General features: G+C 52.8%; 1 protein-coding gene across 1 annotated transcript; it reads left to right on the top strand.

Annotated features, from left to right (window-relative positions):
- Positions 1-14734: 14734 nt before the first annotated feature.
- On the top strand, positions 14735-15592 carry LOC132829828 (putative proline-rich protein 21). The gene has a single exon (XM_060847199.1). It carries the CDS (start codon positions 14735-14737, stop codon positions 15590-15592), a length of 858 nt encoding a protein of 285 aa, XP_060703182.1.
- The last annotated feature ends 2335 nt before the right edge of the window (positions 15593-17927 follow it).

The following is a 17927-nucleotide window of genomic DNA, read 5'->3' as shown; positions in this document are numbered from 1 at the left end:
GACTGGTCTGCGTAAACATTTCTTTCTGTTTGGGGAAAGCTGGCGGGAGGACGTGGGGCCTGGTTTCTTCCTGTGACACAGTCTCAGCAATCCTTTCTGACCCATGCCTGTTCTCCGAACCCAACCTTAGCCCCTCACTCCAAATACCCAGGTTTCCATCCACACTCGGGTGGTGGGGGGAGGGGGGGGTGGGGTTGAGGTAAGGGGGTGTGGTTGAAGGGCTGGGGTTGAGCTGGGGGTGATTGGTAAGATAGGGAAGAGTTTGGTGAGGTGGAATGTAAGGTTAGAGGGGTAGGGTTGAAGTGAGTGAGATAGGGTGGGAGATGAACTTGCTGAGGAAGGGGGGTTGAGGTTGGTGAGTTGGGGGAGATTGATGAGGTGGAGGGTGAGGTTCGAGTGGTGGGGTTCTGCAGTGGGTGAGGTAGGGGGATTGATGAGGTGGGTTGATGAGAATGGTTAGGGAGGGGGGAGTTGAGGTCGGTGAGATAGGGAGGGTGATGAGGTTGCTGAGGGAGAGGGTGGTGAGGTTGGTGACAGAAGTGGGGGGCGGTGAGGTAAGTTAGGAGAATCTGTTTGACCCAACTCACTCCAACGGGGTCTTCTGGGTGTAATCCTGCTGTGCATGTTCTCCTGAGTGATCAGAGATCTGGTCAACTTGGCCAAGGATGTAAAAGGAGACAGTGAGGTCTGCAGATGCTGGAGATCAGAGCTGAAAATGTGCTGCTGGAAAAGCGCAGCAGGTCAAGCAGCATCCAAGGAACAGGAAATTCGATGTTTCGGGCATAAGCCCTTCATCAGGAATGAAGGGCTGATGAAGGGCTTATGCCCAAAACATCGAATTTCCTGTTCCTTGGATGCTGCCTGACCTGTTGCGCTTTTCCAGCAAAACATTTTCAGCGAGGATGTAAAAGACCAATTCCAGCTGCCCACCAACCTCTCTCCCACTTCAACCCCCAAACTGCCCCCTCTCAACTTTACTTGGATTCAGTCTACTGCATACCCTGTGACACTACCTCCAGACCACAAAAAGCTGCTCATTATGACAGCTGTGGGATTTTGCTGTGCGCTCAGACAACGCTCCAAACATTGCTTCATTGGATAGGAAGCATTTTCTGGTCGACCGAGTTTGAGGAAAGGGAGCATTAAAAACAAACTAACTGTCCCCTCTCTCTGGGTCTGCAGTGTTCATTTGTTAAACCATACAAGGGACCAGGCCAGTGCTTATTACCCATCCTTAACTGCCCAGAGGACAGTTAAGAGTCAACCATCTTGTTGTGGGTCTGGAGTCACATGTAGGCTGGACCAGGAAAGGATTGCAGTATCCCTCCCTAAAGAACCTGGGTCTTTCCACCAGTTAATGTTGGTTTTACATCATCTTAATTTCAGATTTTTACTGAATTCAAATGCCACCATGGATGAGATTTGAACCAAGCTCCCCAGAACGTTATTGGGTTTCTGGATAAATAGTCCAGCAATAACCCCATTGCGCCATTGACTTTGCTTCAAATAACTAAAGAGGACGTTGTGTTCTATAACTGTTCACTTCACAGACTAGTCTTGTCAATGCCTCCTTTTCCGAGGTGTACAATCCCCTGCCCTCCAGCAGGTTGGCAAATGGCCATCAGCTGAGTAAATGCCAAGCACAAAGCAAACCCACTGTGACCGCAAATTATCAAACAAATTGCAGAAAGTGTCAGCTGGGTGAGATAGTAAACATAGGAGCAGTGATCTTGTTCCTAGCATTTCTTGAAACAACTAACCCAGCAGAAGGAGTGCCTTCTGACACTACAGCTGGCACACTGCATACACTTTTCCTCCAAATGAGGTGGGCATTGCTGGCTGGCCCAGCAGTTGTAGCCTGCCCCCAAATTGCCCCTGAACTGAGTGTGGCTTGCTCAGCCATCTCAGGGGGCAGATAAGTCACCAACATTGCTGTGGGTTAAGGGTCACATGCAACAATCAATGATAGTTTCATGTTCACCGTCACTGATAATGACCCCCAGATTTTTTTTAATTGAATTCAGATCTCCCAGCTGCCCTGGTGGGATTTATACCCATGGCCCTAGAGCTTTAACATGGCCCTTGGACAGCGTCATCACCTCACACTGTCTCACACACTCTCCCAGCCCAGAGACGGATCTAAGGTTACAAGCTGAAACTAGACACTAACCAGGAGGGAATCACATGACTTTTGCACAACACTGACAGTCTTGCATTTAGATAGCTCCTTTCACAACACCAACATGCCCTGATGTGCTTCCCCACCATTGGCATGCTCTCAAAGTGTTGCTACTGTTGTAGGAAATACCCTCACCTCAACCCTGACTCCTAAATCCTCCCTCAACCCTGACCCCACACCCTCCCTCAACCCTAATCCCTACACCATCACTCAACCCTGACCCCTGCACCCTCACTCAACCCTGACTCCTACACCCTCACTCAACCCTGACAGCTGCACCCTCACTCAACCCTGAACCCCACAACTTCCCTCAACCCTGACCCCAAACCCTCCCTAATCCCTACACCCTCACTCAACCCTACCTGCACACCCTCTCCCAACCCAGATCCCACAACCTCCTCTAACCCTGACACCACATCTTCGCACAACCCTGAGTCCACACCCTCCCTCAACTCTGCCCCACACTCTACCTCAACCCTGACCTCTGCACCCTCCCTCAAACCTGACTTGACACCATCCCTCAACCCTGAAGTCATGCCTTCTGAAAACCCTGAACCTTACACCCACCCTCAACCCTGATCCCACACTCTACCTCAACCCTGTTCCCACACCCTTCCTCAACCCTGACCCCACTCATTCCCCAACCCTGACCCCACACCCTCCCTCAACCTTGACCCTATATCCTCCCCTCAACCCTGACCCCTAGAGCCTCCCTCAACCCTGACCCCATACGCTCACTCAACCCTGACAAAACACCCACCCACAACCCTGACACCACACCCTCCCTCAACCCTGACCCTGCACCCTCCCACAACCCTGACCCCTACACTCTTCCTCAACCCTAATCCCTTACACCCTTCCCTCAACCCTAACCCCACACCCTTCCTCAACCCTGACCCTACACTCTCCTCTAACCCTGACCCTGAGAGCCTCCCTAGATTGTGTGAACCGACGGGGTCTGACTGTGTGAACCTACAGGGTCCAACTATGTGAACCCACAGGGTCTAAGTGTGTGAACCCACGGGGTCCAACTGTATGAACCCACAGAGTCTGACTGTGTGAACCCATCGGGTCCGACTGTGTGAACCCACAGAGTCTAAGTGTGTGAACCCATGGGGTCCGACTGTGTGAACCCACAGAGTCTAAGTGTGTGAACCCATGGGGTCTGACTGTATGAACCCATGGAGTCTGACTGTGTGAACCCACCGGGTCCGACTGTGTGAACCCACGTGGTCCGACAGTGTGAACTTATGGGGTCTGACTGTTGCCGCTGGGACCGTGACCATGGCAACAGGGAGAATGGCCACTTCCCAGTTTCTTGAAGGCCCGGCCCAGGCGCCAATTGGAGAGCCGACTCCGTGGTTGTACCCGACCTCACGGTGACCCACCAATGGGGGTCCAACCAGAACGAGTACAATAACCCCCCCACATCCCCCAGAGCGCCCGAGGCTGGGACTGGTGCCCAGGATCCCACCCAGACACACCCACGTACCTTCTGGAACAGCAGACCATCCAATCCCACTCCCGGCCCCCACCACAAGCAGCCACTTCCCCAGGAAACAGGGAGAGACATGCTGGCCTGCAGGGGAGATTGAAACAGCACGGTTCCATGGCACCCCCTACCCCTTCCCCAGCGTGCTCCTGGGAAATGTCCAAGCCATTGTCCGAGCTAGACTCACCTCCCAAAGGGAACTGCGAGACTGCAGGGTGCTGTTTTACAGAGACGTAGCGCAATCCTGCTTCACCCGCCTATGCCTTACACCCTGAGGGTTTCTCAGTTCACTGGATGGATCACACAGCACCCTCAGGCAAGACAGAGGGATCAACATCTCATGGTGCTCAGATGTGGTGACCCTGGCAAGTTCCTGGGACTAGATCTCACGAGCGACCTATTCTGGTCCATCCTCATCGACACTGCAGTCAGAAAAGCCCAGCAATGCCACTATTTCCTCAGGAGGCTGAGGAAATCTGGCATATTCACATTGACTCTTACCAATTTTTATAAATGCACCACAGAAAGTATTCTGTCTGGATGCATCACAGCACGGGATGGCAACGGCTCTTACAGAAACTACAGAGAGTCATGAACACAGCCCAGTCCATCATGAAAACCAGCCTTCCATTCATTGAATCCGTCTTTAGTTCTTGCTCCCTCGGGAAAGCAGCCAACACAATCAAAGACCCTCAGATTTCCCTGCTGTTATCAGACTTGTGAATGGACTAGGTAAAAACAATGACTGCAGATGCTGGAAACCAGATTCTGGATTAGTGGTGCTGGAAGAGCACAGCAGTTCAGGCAGAATCCAAAGAGCAGCAAAATCGACGTTTTGGGTAAAAGCCCTTCATCAGGATGAAGGGCTTTTGCCCGAAACGTCGATTTCGCTGCTCCTTTGATGCTGCCTGAATTGCTGTGCTCTTCCACCACCACTAAACCAGACTGGGAATGGACCACTAATATATTCAGCTGATCTTTCTCTGCACCATCTTTGTAGCTGTAACACTATATTCTGCATTCTGTTCTATCACCCTGATTTACTTATGTAATGTATGATTTATCTGGTTAGCACAAAACAATACGCTTCACTGTATCTCAGTACCGGTGTCAATAATAAATCAAATCAAATGAAATCATGTCGCTCCCCCCCATGACCAACTCACTGCACCCTCCCTCAGACTGGCGCCCACCCCTCCCACTGCGTCTATCTTACTCACAACCATCGCCCAGTATCCCCTCCCTCCACCCATCTACTCCCACTGCCACCATGTGAGAAACCAAAAGCAGCAAGATCCCAAGTGAAGCCTCTACCTCAGCCCCATCCCAGAGTTTGAACAGGTCCCTCTGAATCTTCAGGCCCCAGTTACAAACCTGGACCTCCCATGGAGATATGGGAGCCGGAGGGATGCAGTTAGAATACATAGATCGAATGGAGCAATGTTAGAGGCAGAGAGCAGTCAGTCTAGATTCCAGTCTGGAGCTGAGTAGGGCAAGAAATTTTATAAACCTCTCAAAGGAGTCACAACATTATTTTTGGCACCTTGAGTAAACAAAGGTGCTGCACACTGGGCAAACAGGAGGCATTCAGAAACACCCAGGTACCAGAGAGAGAGAGAGAAAGCACCCACTGAGATGTTCATTGATCAGACCGCCATTGAGCAGGTTCCACTCGAACGGAGAGACTGAAATGGAAGACAAAACGAGCAGTTGGAGCCAATCAGGCGAGAGGCAAGATGTTGGAGATTGTGACATTTAGAACAGAGTGAACAGGAAGGGAGGAGTGCAGCACTCTGTCCTGTGGAGGGTTCCTATTAGTGATACACTGGACCAGCAGAAATAGGCCATTCAGCCCACCGTGTCTGGTCCACCCTTCAATGTGATCGGGTCTCCCCCATTACTGCTCCATCAGAATTGTCCTGCACCCAGCCTGCCCTCCTCCCACACTCCCCCACCCCCTCCAAACACACTCCCCCACCCCCTCCATCCACACCCCCCCCACCCCCTCCGCCCACACTCCCCTACACTACCCCTCCAACCATACTCCCCCACACCCCATCCTCCCACAGTCCCCCACCCCCTCCATCCACACTCCCCCACTCCCTCCACCCACTCCCCCACCCCCTCCGCCCATACTCCCCTAACCCCCTCCACTCACACTCCCACACTCCCCCTCCACTCACACTCCCCCACTGCCTCTCCTCCCACACTCCAGCACCCCCCCACCCATACTCCCCTACACACTCTCCACCCACACTCCCCTACACTCCCTCCTCCCACACTCCCCCACCCCCTCCACCCACACTACCCCACTCTCCCCTCCACACTCCCCCACCACCCTTCCAACCACACTTCCCCACCACCCCTCCTCCCACACTCCCCCACCCTCCTCCACCCACACTCCCCCACCACCCCGTCCGCCCACTCAACCCTACACCCCCTCCACCCGCACTCCCCACACCCCTCCTCCCACACTCCCCTACACTCCTTTCTATCCACAATCCCCCACTCCCCCTCCACATTCCCCCCACCCTTCCACTCATACTCCCCTACATCCCTTCCACCCACACTCCCCCACTCCCCACTCCGCACTCCCCCACCCCCTCCTCCCACACTCCCCCACTCCGTCCTCCCACACTCCCCTACACCCCTCCTCCCACACTCCCCTACACCCCTCCTCCCACACTCCCACCCCCTCCACTCACACTCCCCTACACACCCTCCACCCACACTCCCCTACACCCCCTCCACCCATACTCCCCACTCCCCTTCCACCCACACTCCTCCACACTCCCTCCTCCCACACTTCCCCACCCCCTCCACCCACACTCCCCTACACCCCCTCCACCCACACTCCCCTATTCCACTCCACCCACACTCCCCCACTCCCCCTCCACCCACACTCCCCCACACTCCCCCACCCCCTCCACTCACACTCCCCCACTCCCTCTTCCCACACTCCTCTGCACCCCCTCCACTCACATTCCCCCACTCCCCCTCCATCCACACTCCTCCACACTCCCCCACCCACACTCCCCTACACCCCGTCCACCCACACTCTCCTACTCCCCCTCCACCAACACTTCCCCACCCCCCCCTCCACCCACACTCTCCCACCCCCCTCCTCCCACACTTCCCCACACTCCCTCCGGCGTGATGAAGGGCTTTTACCCGAAATGTCGAATTTCCTGTTGCTCAGATGCTGCCGGACTGGCTGTGCTAGACCCACACTGATCTAGACAAGGATCTTGCTCCCAGGGTGAGCATGGGCACAAACTCTGAGGACGATGAGTGAACTGGACATGAGGAGGCGATACTGAGTGCCATTAAAGTGGGAGGAGAAAAGAGAAACATAGTAATAGAGGATAACACAGTTAAAGGGTTAGAGACTGTCCTCAGCAGCATGGATAGAATCCCGAAGGCTGTGTTGCCTACCTGGTGCCAAGTTTCAGGACATCTCCTTTTGGTTGTACAGGCACTTCCTTTACACTCCCGCTCCCTCCAGAAAGCAGCCAACATAATTAAACACCCCTCCCTTGCCTGCTATATTCTCTTCCACCATCTTGGGCAGAAGATATAAAAGTTTGAAAACAAGTGCCAAGAGGTTTAAGACCAGCTCCTTTCCCCACTGTTATCAGATGTTTGAATGGACCTCTCATCATATTAGAGTTGATCTTTCTCTGAAGCCCTCCCTGTAGCTGTAACACGATATGCTGCATTCCATTCAGTCCATTTATGGAAGGATGTAAATGCAGTGGAAACAATTCAGACAATGCTTTCCTGGAATGAAGAAGCAGTTTTGTGAGGAAATATTGGACAGGTGGGGCTTATATCCACTGATGGCTGGAAGAGTAAGACACAACTTGATTGAAACAAAAAAGATCGCGAAGGGTAGACATGAAGAGAATGTTACCTGTGTGGAAAAAAATCTACAACAAGAGGTTACACTTAAATATCAACAGTCGTCCTTTTAAAATAGAGATATCTACAAATACTGGACCCTCAGAAGATTGGGAGTCTTTGGAACTAAGTCTTTGGTACACAAAAAGCCAGACAAATCCAACGCTAGCTCACCACCAACTTCTCAAAGACAATGTGGGATGGCCAATAAATACTGGCCCAGCCAGTAACACTCAGAACCCACAAGTGAATAAAAAAAACAAACTTCCTGAAAAATGTTTAAATATTTTTAAAGCAAAAGTAGATGAATTATTGAAACGCAAGCTGAAAGGTTATCAGGGATGGGCAAGAATGTGGATTCGACCTGAAAATCCACTCAGCCATGACCTTAATAAATACTGGGCTTGAGGGACCAACTGTCCGCCTCTTGCTGCAAATTCAAAACTTCATATTTACTGAGGGAGCACCGCACTGTGGGAGGGTCAGTACTGAGGGAGCACTACACTGTAGGTGGGTCAGTGCTGAGGCAGCACCGCACTGTGGGAGGGTCAGTACTGAGGGAGCACCGCACTGTGGGAGGGTCAGTACTGAGGGAGCACCGCACTGTGGGACGGTCAGTACTGAGGGAGCACCGCACTGTGGAAGGGTCAGTTCTGAGGGAGCACCGCACTGTGGAAGGGTCAGTACTGAGGGAGCACCGCACTGTGGGAGGGTCAGTACTGAGGGAGCACCGCACTGTGGAAGGGTCAGTACTGAGGGAGCACCGCACTGTGGGAGGGTCAGTACTGAGGGAGCACCGCACTGTGGAAGGGTCAGTACTGAGGGAGCACCGCACTGTGGGTGGGTCAGTTCTGAGGGAACGCCACACTGTGGGAGGGTCAGTTCTGAGGGAGCACCGCACTGTGGGAGGGTCAGTGCTGAGGCAGCACCGCACTGTGGGACAGTCAGTTCTGAGGGAGCACCACACTGTGGGAGGGTCAGTGCTGAGGCAGCACCGCACTGTGGGATGGTCAGTTCTGAGGGAGCGCCACACTGTGGGACGGTCAGTTCTGAGGGAGCACAGCACTATGGGAGGATCAGTGCTGAGGTAGCACCGCACTGTGGGACGGTCAGTTCTGAGCGAGCGCCACACTGTGGGAGGGTCAGTTCTGAGGGAGCACCACACTGTGGGAGGGTCAGTGCTGAGGGAGCACCGCACTGTGGGAGGGTCAGTGCTGAGGGAGCACCGCACTATGGGAGGATCAGTGCTGAGGTAGCACCGCACTGTGGGACGATCAGTTCTGAGGGAGCGCCACACTGTGGGAGGATCAGTACTGAGGGAGCACCACACTGTGGGAGGGTCAGTGTTGAGGGAGCACCGCACTGTGGGAGGGTCAGTACTGAGGGAGCGCCGCACTGTGGGAGGATCAGTGCTGAGGCAGCACCGCACTGTGGGACGGTCAGTTCTGAGGGAGCGCCACACTGTGGGAGGATCAGTACTGAGGGAGCACCACACTGTGGGTGGGTCAGTGCTGAGGGAGCACCGCACTGTGGGAGGGTCAGTGCTGAGGCAGCACCGCACTGTGGGAGGATCAGTGCTGAGGGAGCACCGCACTGTGGGACGGTCAGTTCTGAGGGAGCACCACACTGTGGGAGGGTCAGTGCTGAGGCAGCACCGCACTGTGGGATGGTCAGTTCTGAGGGAGCGCCGCACTGTGGGAGGATCAGTGCTGAGGGAGCACTGCACAGTGGGAGAGTCAGTACTGAGGGAGCGCCACACTATGGGAGGCTTAGTGCTGAGGGAGCACCACACTGTGGGAATGTCAGTGCTGAGGGAGTGCTGCACTGTAGCAGGGTCAGTACTGAGGGAGCACAGCATTGTGGGAGGGTCAGTGCTGTGGGAGTACTGCACTGTGGGCGGGTCAGTGCTGAGGGCGCACCGCATTGTGAGAAGGTCAGTGCTGAGGGAGCACTGCATTGTGGGAGTATAAGTGCTGATGGAGTGCTGCACTGCTGGAGGGTCAGTGCTGAGGGAGTGCCGCACTGTTGGTAGGTCAGTACTGAAGGTGTGCTGCACTGTCAGAGGATCAGTGCTGATGGAGTACCGCACTGTTGGAAGGTCAATGCTGAGGGAGCACCCCACTGTCAGAGGATCAGTGCTGAGGGAGTGCTGCAATGTGGGAGTGTCAGTGCTGAGGGAGTGCTGCACTGTTGGAAGGTCAGTGCTGAGGGAGTGTTGCAATGTGGGAGAGTCAATGCTGAGGGAGTGCTGCACAGTGGGAGGGTCAGTGCTGAGGGAGCGCCGCATTGTGGGAGGGTCAGTGCTGACAGGGCACTGCACTGTGGGAGGGTCAGTGCTGAGGGAGTGCCACACTATCAGAGAGTCAGTTCTGAGGGAGTGCTGCACTGTCAGAGGGTCAGTGCTAAGGCAGTGCCGCACTGTTGGAGTGTCAGTACTGCGGGAGTGCTGCACTATCAGAGGATCAGTACTAAGGGAGTGCTGCACTGCTGGAGGGTCAGTGCTGAGGGAGTGCCGCACTGTTGGTAGGTCAGTACTGAAGGTGTGCTGCACTGTCAGAGGATCAGTGCTGATGGAGTACCGCACTGTTGGAAGGTCAATGCTGAGGGAGCACCCCACTGTCAGAGGATCAGTGCTGAGGGAGTGCTGCAATGTGGGAGTGTCAGTGCTGAGGGAGTGCTGCACTGTTGGAAGGTCAGTGCTGAGGGAGTGTTGCAATGTGGGAGAGTCAATGCTGAGGGAGTGCTGCACAGTGGGAGGGTCAGTGCTGAGGGAGCGCCGCATTGTGGGAGGGTCAGTGCTGACAGGGCACTGCACTGTGGGAGGGTCAGTGCTGAGGGAGTGCCACACTATCAGAGAGTCAGTTCTGAGGGAGTGCTGCACTGTCAGAGGGTCAGTGCTAAGGCAGTGCCGCACTGTTGGAGTGTCAGTACTGTGGGAGTGCTGCACTATCAGAGGATCAGTACTAAGGGAGTGCTGCACTGCTGGAGGGTCAGTACTAAGGGAGTGCCGCACTGTCAGAGGGTCAGAGCTGAGGGAGTACTGCACTGTCAGAGGATCAGTACTAAGGGAGTGTTGTACTGCCAGAGGGTCAGTACTGAGGGAGTGCCGCACTGTCAGATGGTCAGTACTGCGGGCGTGCCGCACTGTTGGAGGGTCAGTACTGAGGGAGTGCTGCTCTGTCAGAGAGTCAATACTGAGGGAGTGTGGTGCTATTGCAGGATCAGTACTGAGGGGGTGCCACACTGTCGAGGGTCAGTGCTGAGGGGTGCTGCACTATCAGAGGATCAGTCCTGAATGAGTGCCGCACTGTCAGAGGGTCATACTGAAGGAGAGCTGCACTGTTGGATAGTCAATACTGAGGGAGTGTCACACTGCCGGAGGGTCAGTACTGAGGGAGAGCTGCACTGTCAGAGAGTCAGTACTGAGAGAGTGCTGCAGAAATGACATCTTTTGTATGACATCCCATCAGTCTGCACTGATGCTGCCATTATTTTATCCTAGAGTTGTGCGTCCAACATCACAAGAGCAGATGAAGTGGTCATTTTCATCTTGCTGTTTGTCAGGGCTTCTACAATGCAGCAGGGACTTTATTGGCTGTGAGGAACGTTGGGATGTCTGGGAGTTTTTGATAGGTCCTAGGTAAATGCAAGTTTTGATTTGGTTTTGATTATTTAATGAATTGGAAACACTGAAGACAAATCCTTTCCACATCAAATTCTGTAAAATGCAAACGCAGGCAGTTTCAGACTCTCAGTTTACTGTACCAGCCCCCAGCCCTGTATGCTCAGACAGACGTTGCTGAAATGAGTGCGGGGCCTTGGGGGGGTGATGTTTGATTGATTGCGGGTGCTCTTGGTCCGGGCGTTCAGTGTGTGATTACTGTATGTGTTGCTCTGATCTGATTCTGCATTAGGTTTAGTTTCATTTCTGCGGAGCTGACTGTGGAGAGGTTGGGGGGGGTGGGGTGTGGGTGTTGGCATTTTTGCAGGGGTGGGGTGAGTGAAGAGTTTTAAACTGCACATTTTCAGGAAAGTCCCTGTGTCCCAACCACTGATTTCCAAACACAAACGAGTCGTGGAGATAGAATCATTGCAACAACGCAGGAAGGTGGTGGCATTGTGTTCATGTTGCTGGATTAATAATCCAAAACCCCAGGCTAAACCGGGGGGGGGGGGGGGGGGGGGGTTACTGTGGTTGCTCACAATTCCACTGTATGCAGCTGATGGAATTTTAAAAAACTGGGATTTTGAAGAGCTGGTCTCAAGGTGAAAGTTTAACAATGGCCAATTGCTGTAATATCCCATCTGGTTCACTAATGCTATTTCATTAAGGAAATCTGCTATCCTCATCTGGTCTGACCTATGTGTGATTGCAATGTGGTTGACTCTTAACCATCCCCTGGGCAATAGTTTAGCCACTGATACCCTCATCCCACAAACAAATAAAATAAATGATCTTGGATGATGCTTGGGCTGAAATCGAGAAATTTAGCTTCAAACAAGCTAGCAGAAAACTCAATGGGCCAAGTGGCAACTTTGAATGGAATGACATTTCATATTTCTTTTGGACTACAAAGCAGTTAAGGGCTATTTACAGGCACAGCGATCACGAGAGGTAATTAACTCTCGCTCATTGTACATAACATAAGCAGGAGATGCACCTCACATTGCCCACTCATTGCCATGGTAATGGGTGTGTGTGTGACTCAATGTCAGGTGAAGTGACAGACTGCTCAACACGGTGGATGGGGAGCTAGGTTTGTGTCAGGCAGACACCAATTATTCCAAAACTGGATGCTGTTGAAATCAGACATGAGAACAGAAACCACCCGAACCACTCAGCGGGACTGGTAACGTCTGTGGAGAGAGAAGTTAAACTTCTGAGTCCACAATGCCTCTTCTTCAGCGCTGGGTTCCAGTCCTGAACTACAGTCATGTCATAGCATTTATCCCACTTCTCACTGGCACCAGTTCCCCATTTATTAAAGGGACACACGTTACAGAGGATTCATGGCCCGGCATTCAGCCCAACTAGTCTATGCTTGTCTTTGTGCTCCACTTGAGCTCCTTCCCAGTTTTTCTCTTCTGAATATACCATCATGACTCTCTCTTTCTTCTCCCATTGTCTGGCTTGCCCTTCATTGTATCTCTACTATCCACTTCATCCATTCCCTGTAGCAGTGAGCTCCACGTTCTCACTGCTCTCTGGCTGCTAGAGATTCTTCTCAATTCCCCATTGGATTTCTTGCTGAGTGTATTGCATTGAAATAAGAGCGGCAGGCGGCATTTGGTTCCTTGGTCCTGCCCTACTATTCAAAAGGACCGTGGCTGATCTGTCCCAGACCTTAATTCTCTTTGTTGCCAGCTCCAAATAATCTCAACTCCTGCTTTCCTTTGAAAGTCGATTGCCCTCCTTTCAGTTATTTAGCCTCCACACTTAGGGCAGCACGGTGGCACAGTGGTTAGCACTGCTGCCTCACAGCACCAGAGACCTGGGTTCGATTCCCACCTCAGGCAACTGACTGTGTGGAGTTTGCATGTTCTCCCTGTGTCTGCGTAGGTTTCCTCCCACAGTCCAAAGAAGTGCAGGTCAGGTGAATTGGCCATGCTAAATTGCCCGTAGTGTTAGGTAAGGGTAGGGGTATGGGTGGGTTTCGCTTTGGCGGGTCGGTGTGGACTTGTTGGGCCGAAGGGCCTGTTTCCACACTGTAAGTAATCGAATCTAATCTAAAAAACTCTCTGGGGGAAGGAATTCCAGACATTCATTAACCACTGGGAGAAGAAATTCCTTCATATTTCAGTTTTAAATGAGCTGGAAAGTAAATTCTGTAACAATGTCCCCCAGTTTGAGACTCCCCCACTGGTGGAAACATAGAGTCATACAACACAGACCCTTCAGCCCAACTAGTCCATGCTGACTATAATCCCAAACTAAACTAGTCCCTGCGCTTGGCCCATATCCCACCAAACCTTTCTGAATCATGTATCTAAATATATTTAAAATGTTGTAACTGTACTTATATCTCCCATTTCCTCTGGCAGTTCATTCCACACACAAACCACTCTGAGTAAAAGGTGGCCCCTCGTCCTTTGTAAATCTTTCTCCTCCCACCTTAAATATATGCCCCCTCAATTTTTGAGCTCCCCCATTGGAGGGAAAAGACCCCTGTGATTAGTCAGAATCTGCCCTCAATCCTGTTTCCTGTTTCTCCTACTGTTCCTCAGCTCCAGCAGTGAGGGTGAGGGTTCACCCTGAGGTGAGAAAGGAATGTGGCCTAGCTGCTCTTCTCCATGATACACAGCTCCTACACCCAGGACAGAAGCTCCACTACAACTGGTTCTACAGTCAGCAAGAACAACCAAGATGACAGCAGACAAGGACGCTCCAGTCGGAGCGCCACTGCCCACCAGTCCATTTCCCTTTCCCATCTTTATTACTCCGCTTCAAGCTTTACTTTTCTTTCTCCTCCATGACGTTCCCCACCACCCCTCCACCACGGTCTCTGGAGAGTGGAGTCAAGAAGTGAAACAAGTGTGTGCTGAGTCCCACAGTGCAGCGAGCACGGGCCAAGCCTCATGGTGGAGCGAGTATGAGCCAGGTCTGACAGTGGAGCGAGCACGGGCCAAGTCCCACGGTGGAGCGGGTATGAGCCTGGTCTGATGGCAGAGGGAGTATGAGCCAGTCGCACGGTGGAGCAAGTATGGGCCTGGTCCCACAGCAGAGCGAACATGAGCTGGGTCCCACAGCGGAGCAAGCATGGGCCGAGTCCCATGGTGGAGTGAGCACGGGCCAAGCCCCATGGTGGAGCGAGTATGAACCAGCTCCCACAATGGAGCGAGCACGGGCTGAGTCTCACAGCAGAACAAGAATGGGCCTAGTTCCACAGCGGAGCAAAACTGGGCTGAACCCCACAGCAGAGTGAGCACGGGCCGAGTCCCACGGTGGAGCGAGCACGGACACACTCCCACAGCGGAGCGAGCACAGACACACTCCCACGGTGGAGCGAGTACGGACCGACTCCCACGGTGGAGCGAGCACGGGCCGAGTCCCACGGTGGAGCGAGCACGGACACACTCCCACGGTGGAGCGAGCACGGACAGACTCCCACGGTGGAGCGAGCACGGACCGATTCCCACAGTGGAGCGAGCACGGACACACTCCCATGGTGGAGCGAGCATGGACACACTCCCACGGTGGAGCGAGCACGGACCGATTCCCACGATGGAGCGAGCACGGACACATTCCCACGGTGGAGCGAGCACGGACACACTCCCACGGTGGAGCGAGCACGGACCGATTCCCACGATGGAGCGAGCACGGACCGATTCCCACGGTGGAGCGAGCACGGACACACTCCCATGGTGGAGCGAGCATGGACACACTCCCACGGTGGAGCGAGCACGGCCCGATTCCCACGGTGGAGCGAGCACGGACACACTCCCACGGTGGAGCGAGCACGGACACATTCCCACGGTGGAGCGAGCACGGACACACTCCCACGGTGGAGCGAGCACGGACACATTCCCACAGTGGAGCGAGCACGGACACACTCCCACGGTGGAGCGAGCACGGACCGATTCCCATGGTGGAGCGAGCACGGACACACTCCCACGGTGGAGCGAGCACGGACACACTCCCACGGTGGAGCGAGCACGGACCGATTCCCACGGTGGAGCGAGCACGGACACACTCCCACGGTGGAGCGAGCACGGACCGATTCCCACGGTGGAGCGAGCACGGACACACTCCCACGGTGGAGCGAGTACGGACTGACTCCCACGGTGGAGCGAGCACGGACACATTCCCACGGTGGAGCGAGCACGGACACACTCCCACGGTGGAGCGAGCACGGACATACTCCCACGGTGGAGCGAGCACGGACCGACTCGCACAGCTCAGCGAGCACGGACCGATTCCCACGGTGGAGCGAGCACGGACACACTCCCACGGTGGAGCGAGTACGGACCGACTCCCACGGTGGAGCGAGTACAGACCGACTCCCACGATGGAGCGAGTATGAGCCGGGTCCCACGGCAGAGTGAGCGTGAGCTGGGCCCCACAGCGGAGCAAACACAGACCAAGCCCCATGGTGGAGCAAGTATGAGCCAGGTCCCACAGCCGAGCAAGCTCAGGCTGCGTCCCAGGGCGGAGTGAGCATGGGCTGAGTCCCAGGGCAGAGTGAGCGTGAGCTGGGTCCCACAGTGGAGTGAGCACGGGCCGAGTCCCTGGGCGGAGTGACTATATGCTGACCCCCATGGTGGAACAGAGTGGGTCCTAGCTAGAGGCCAGCACATGGAGGCAGTGTGGCTTTCTGCTGTGAGGCCTGCAGGAATATACAGTCTCTTATTATCAGTCTGGACCTTTCACTGTTTCCTGCTAATCTATATTCCTTTTTACTTGGTAGCAACGCTTTTTTTTTAATTCTGTAAGATTTGGTACAAATGGTGCCATTAAAGGCAGGCATTGTAAAATCTTTTCACTGTACTCCTGCATTTCCGATAATAAAGGATATTCTATTCTATTCATTCACCCAATCCATGGCCCCTCATGGCCTTCTGAACCTAAATGAGGTCACCCCTCAACCTCCTAATCTCCGGTGAAAAAAGTCCCAGCCTTTCCAGTCTATTTTTGTAAGTCAAACCTCCATTCCTGGCAATATCCTGATGAATCTTTTCTGAATCCTCTCCAGTTTAATGATGTCCTTCTCGAATAGGGTGACCAGGACTACACATAGTTCTCCAGAAGGGGTCTCACCAGCACCCTGCACTACTTCAATCTGCTCAACATTGTTCCTGTCAAGACCCTCACAGTCTTATATGTTTCAGGAAAATCGTTCCTCATTGCTCTCACTTTTAAGAAGGATTTGAGCATAGGCCATGGGGCTGGACAGATCAAAGAGTCTGGGGAGAAAGTAGGAACAGGGGACTGAGTTGGATGATCAGCCATGATCCTATTGAATGGTGGAGCAGGTTCGAAGGGCTGAATGGCCTCCATCTGTTCATATTTTCTATGTAACAAATAAAGGTCTAATTTGTTTAGCTGCTCTTGATAAGTCAATCCCTTCATCCCAGAAATTGGCCTCACCAATCTCTTTTGATTGATTGATTAATTTGACTGATTTTATTTTTTGTCTCATGTACCTAAGTACAGTGAAAAACTTTGTTTGTGAGCAGTCCAGGCAGATCATAGCAAACAAGGACATACAGATCACAGGGTGAACAAAAAACTAGACAGAATGAGGTATACAGGTTACACCTCACAGGACATATATGAGGTAAGATCAACATTAACAAGATCAGCAATATTTGAAGTTAGAGAGGTCCATTCATCAGTCTAATAATAGCAAGGAACATAGAACAATACAGCGCAGAACAGGCCCTTCAGCCCTCGATATTGCGTCAACCCGTGAAGTGTTCTCAGCTCGTCCCCCTACACTATCCCTAAATCATCCATGTGCTTATCTAAGGATTGTTTAAGTCTCCCTAATGTGGCTGATTTGACTACATTAGCAGGAAGGGCATTCCACGCCCTTACCACACTTTGTGTAAAGGAAGAAGTTGTTCTTGAACCTGTTAGTATGTGTACAAGTTTCTGTATCTTCTGCCTGATGGAAGAGGTTGAGGAGGCCGTTACCGGGGTGGGAGGGGTCTTTGATAATGGTGGCAGCCTTTCTGCAGCAGTGAGAAGTGTAACTGGAGTCCATGGATGGAAGGTTGGCTTCCGTGATGGTCTGCACTGTACACACCACCACCTGTAGTGTCCAACGGTCCTGGGGCAGAGCTGCTGCCATACCAGGCCGTTATGCACCTTGACCATATGTTTTCAATGGTGCATCTGTAGAAGTTGGTGAGGGTCCTTATGGACATGCCAAATTTCCTGAGCCATCTGAGGAAGAGGAGGCTTTGTTGTACCTTCTTGACAGTCGCATCTACGTGGGAAGTCTAGGACAGGTTGTCTGATATCATCACTCCAAGGAACTTGACGCTGTCTACCCTTTCACCCTCAGCTCCATTGATGTAAGTGGGGGCGTACGCTCCTCCTTTCTTTCTGAAGTCAATTCTGAGGTCAACTGACCTCTGGTTTTGCCCTTTCCCACAAAAGTAACTACTTAATCAAAACCTTTCATTATTTTAAAGACCTCTATTTGGATTCTCCTTCTCAAACCTGAAGAGACTTTATCCTGACCATCTATTCGACATTATCTTCATACATCTCCTCAGTGTGGTTTCATTATATGGTGAACCAAATGCTACATGGTACTCCATGTGTGGTCAAACCAAGTTTCTAGACAAGTTTCACATAAACTTTCAGTCCCATTGTTTCAAAAATAAAGCTGAGTCGTTGATTTAGTATTT

The sequence above is a fragment of the Hemiscyllium ocellatum genome, chromosome 2 (genome assembly GCF_020745735.1).
Source record: "Hemiscyllium ocellatum isolate sHemOce1 chromosome 2, sHemOce1.pat.X.cur, whole genome shotgun sequence".
NCBI classification, from domain to species: Eukaryota; Metazoa; Chordata; class Chondrichthyes; order Orectolobiformes; family Hemiscylliidae; genus Hemiscyllium; species Hemiscyllium ocellatum.
This window is presented reverse-complemented; position numbering and strand designations above follow the sequence as displayed.

Excerpts from the sequence above, each read along its gene's own strand:
- LOC132829828 (XM_060847199.1), top strand. The coding sequence starts at position 14,735 with ATGGTGGAGCGAGCATGGACACACTCCCACGGTGGAGCGAGCACGGAC.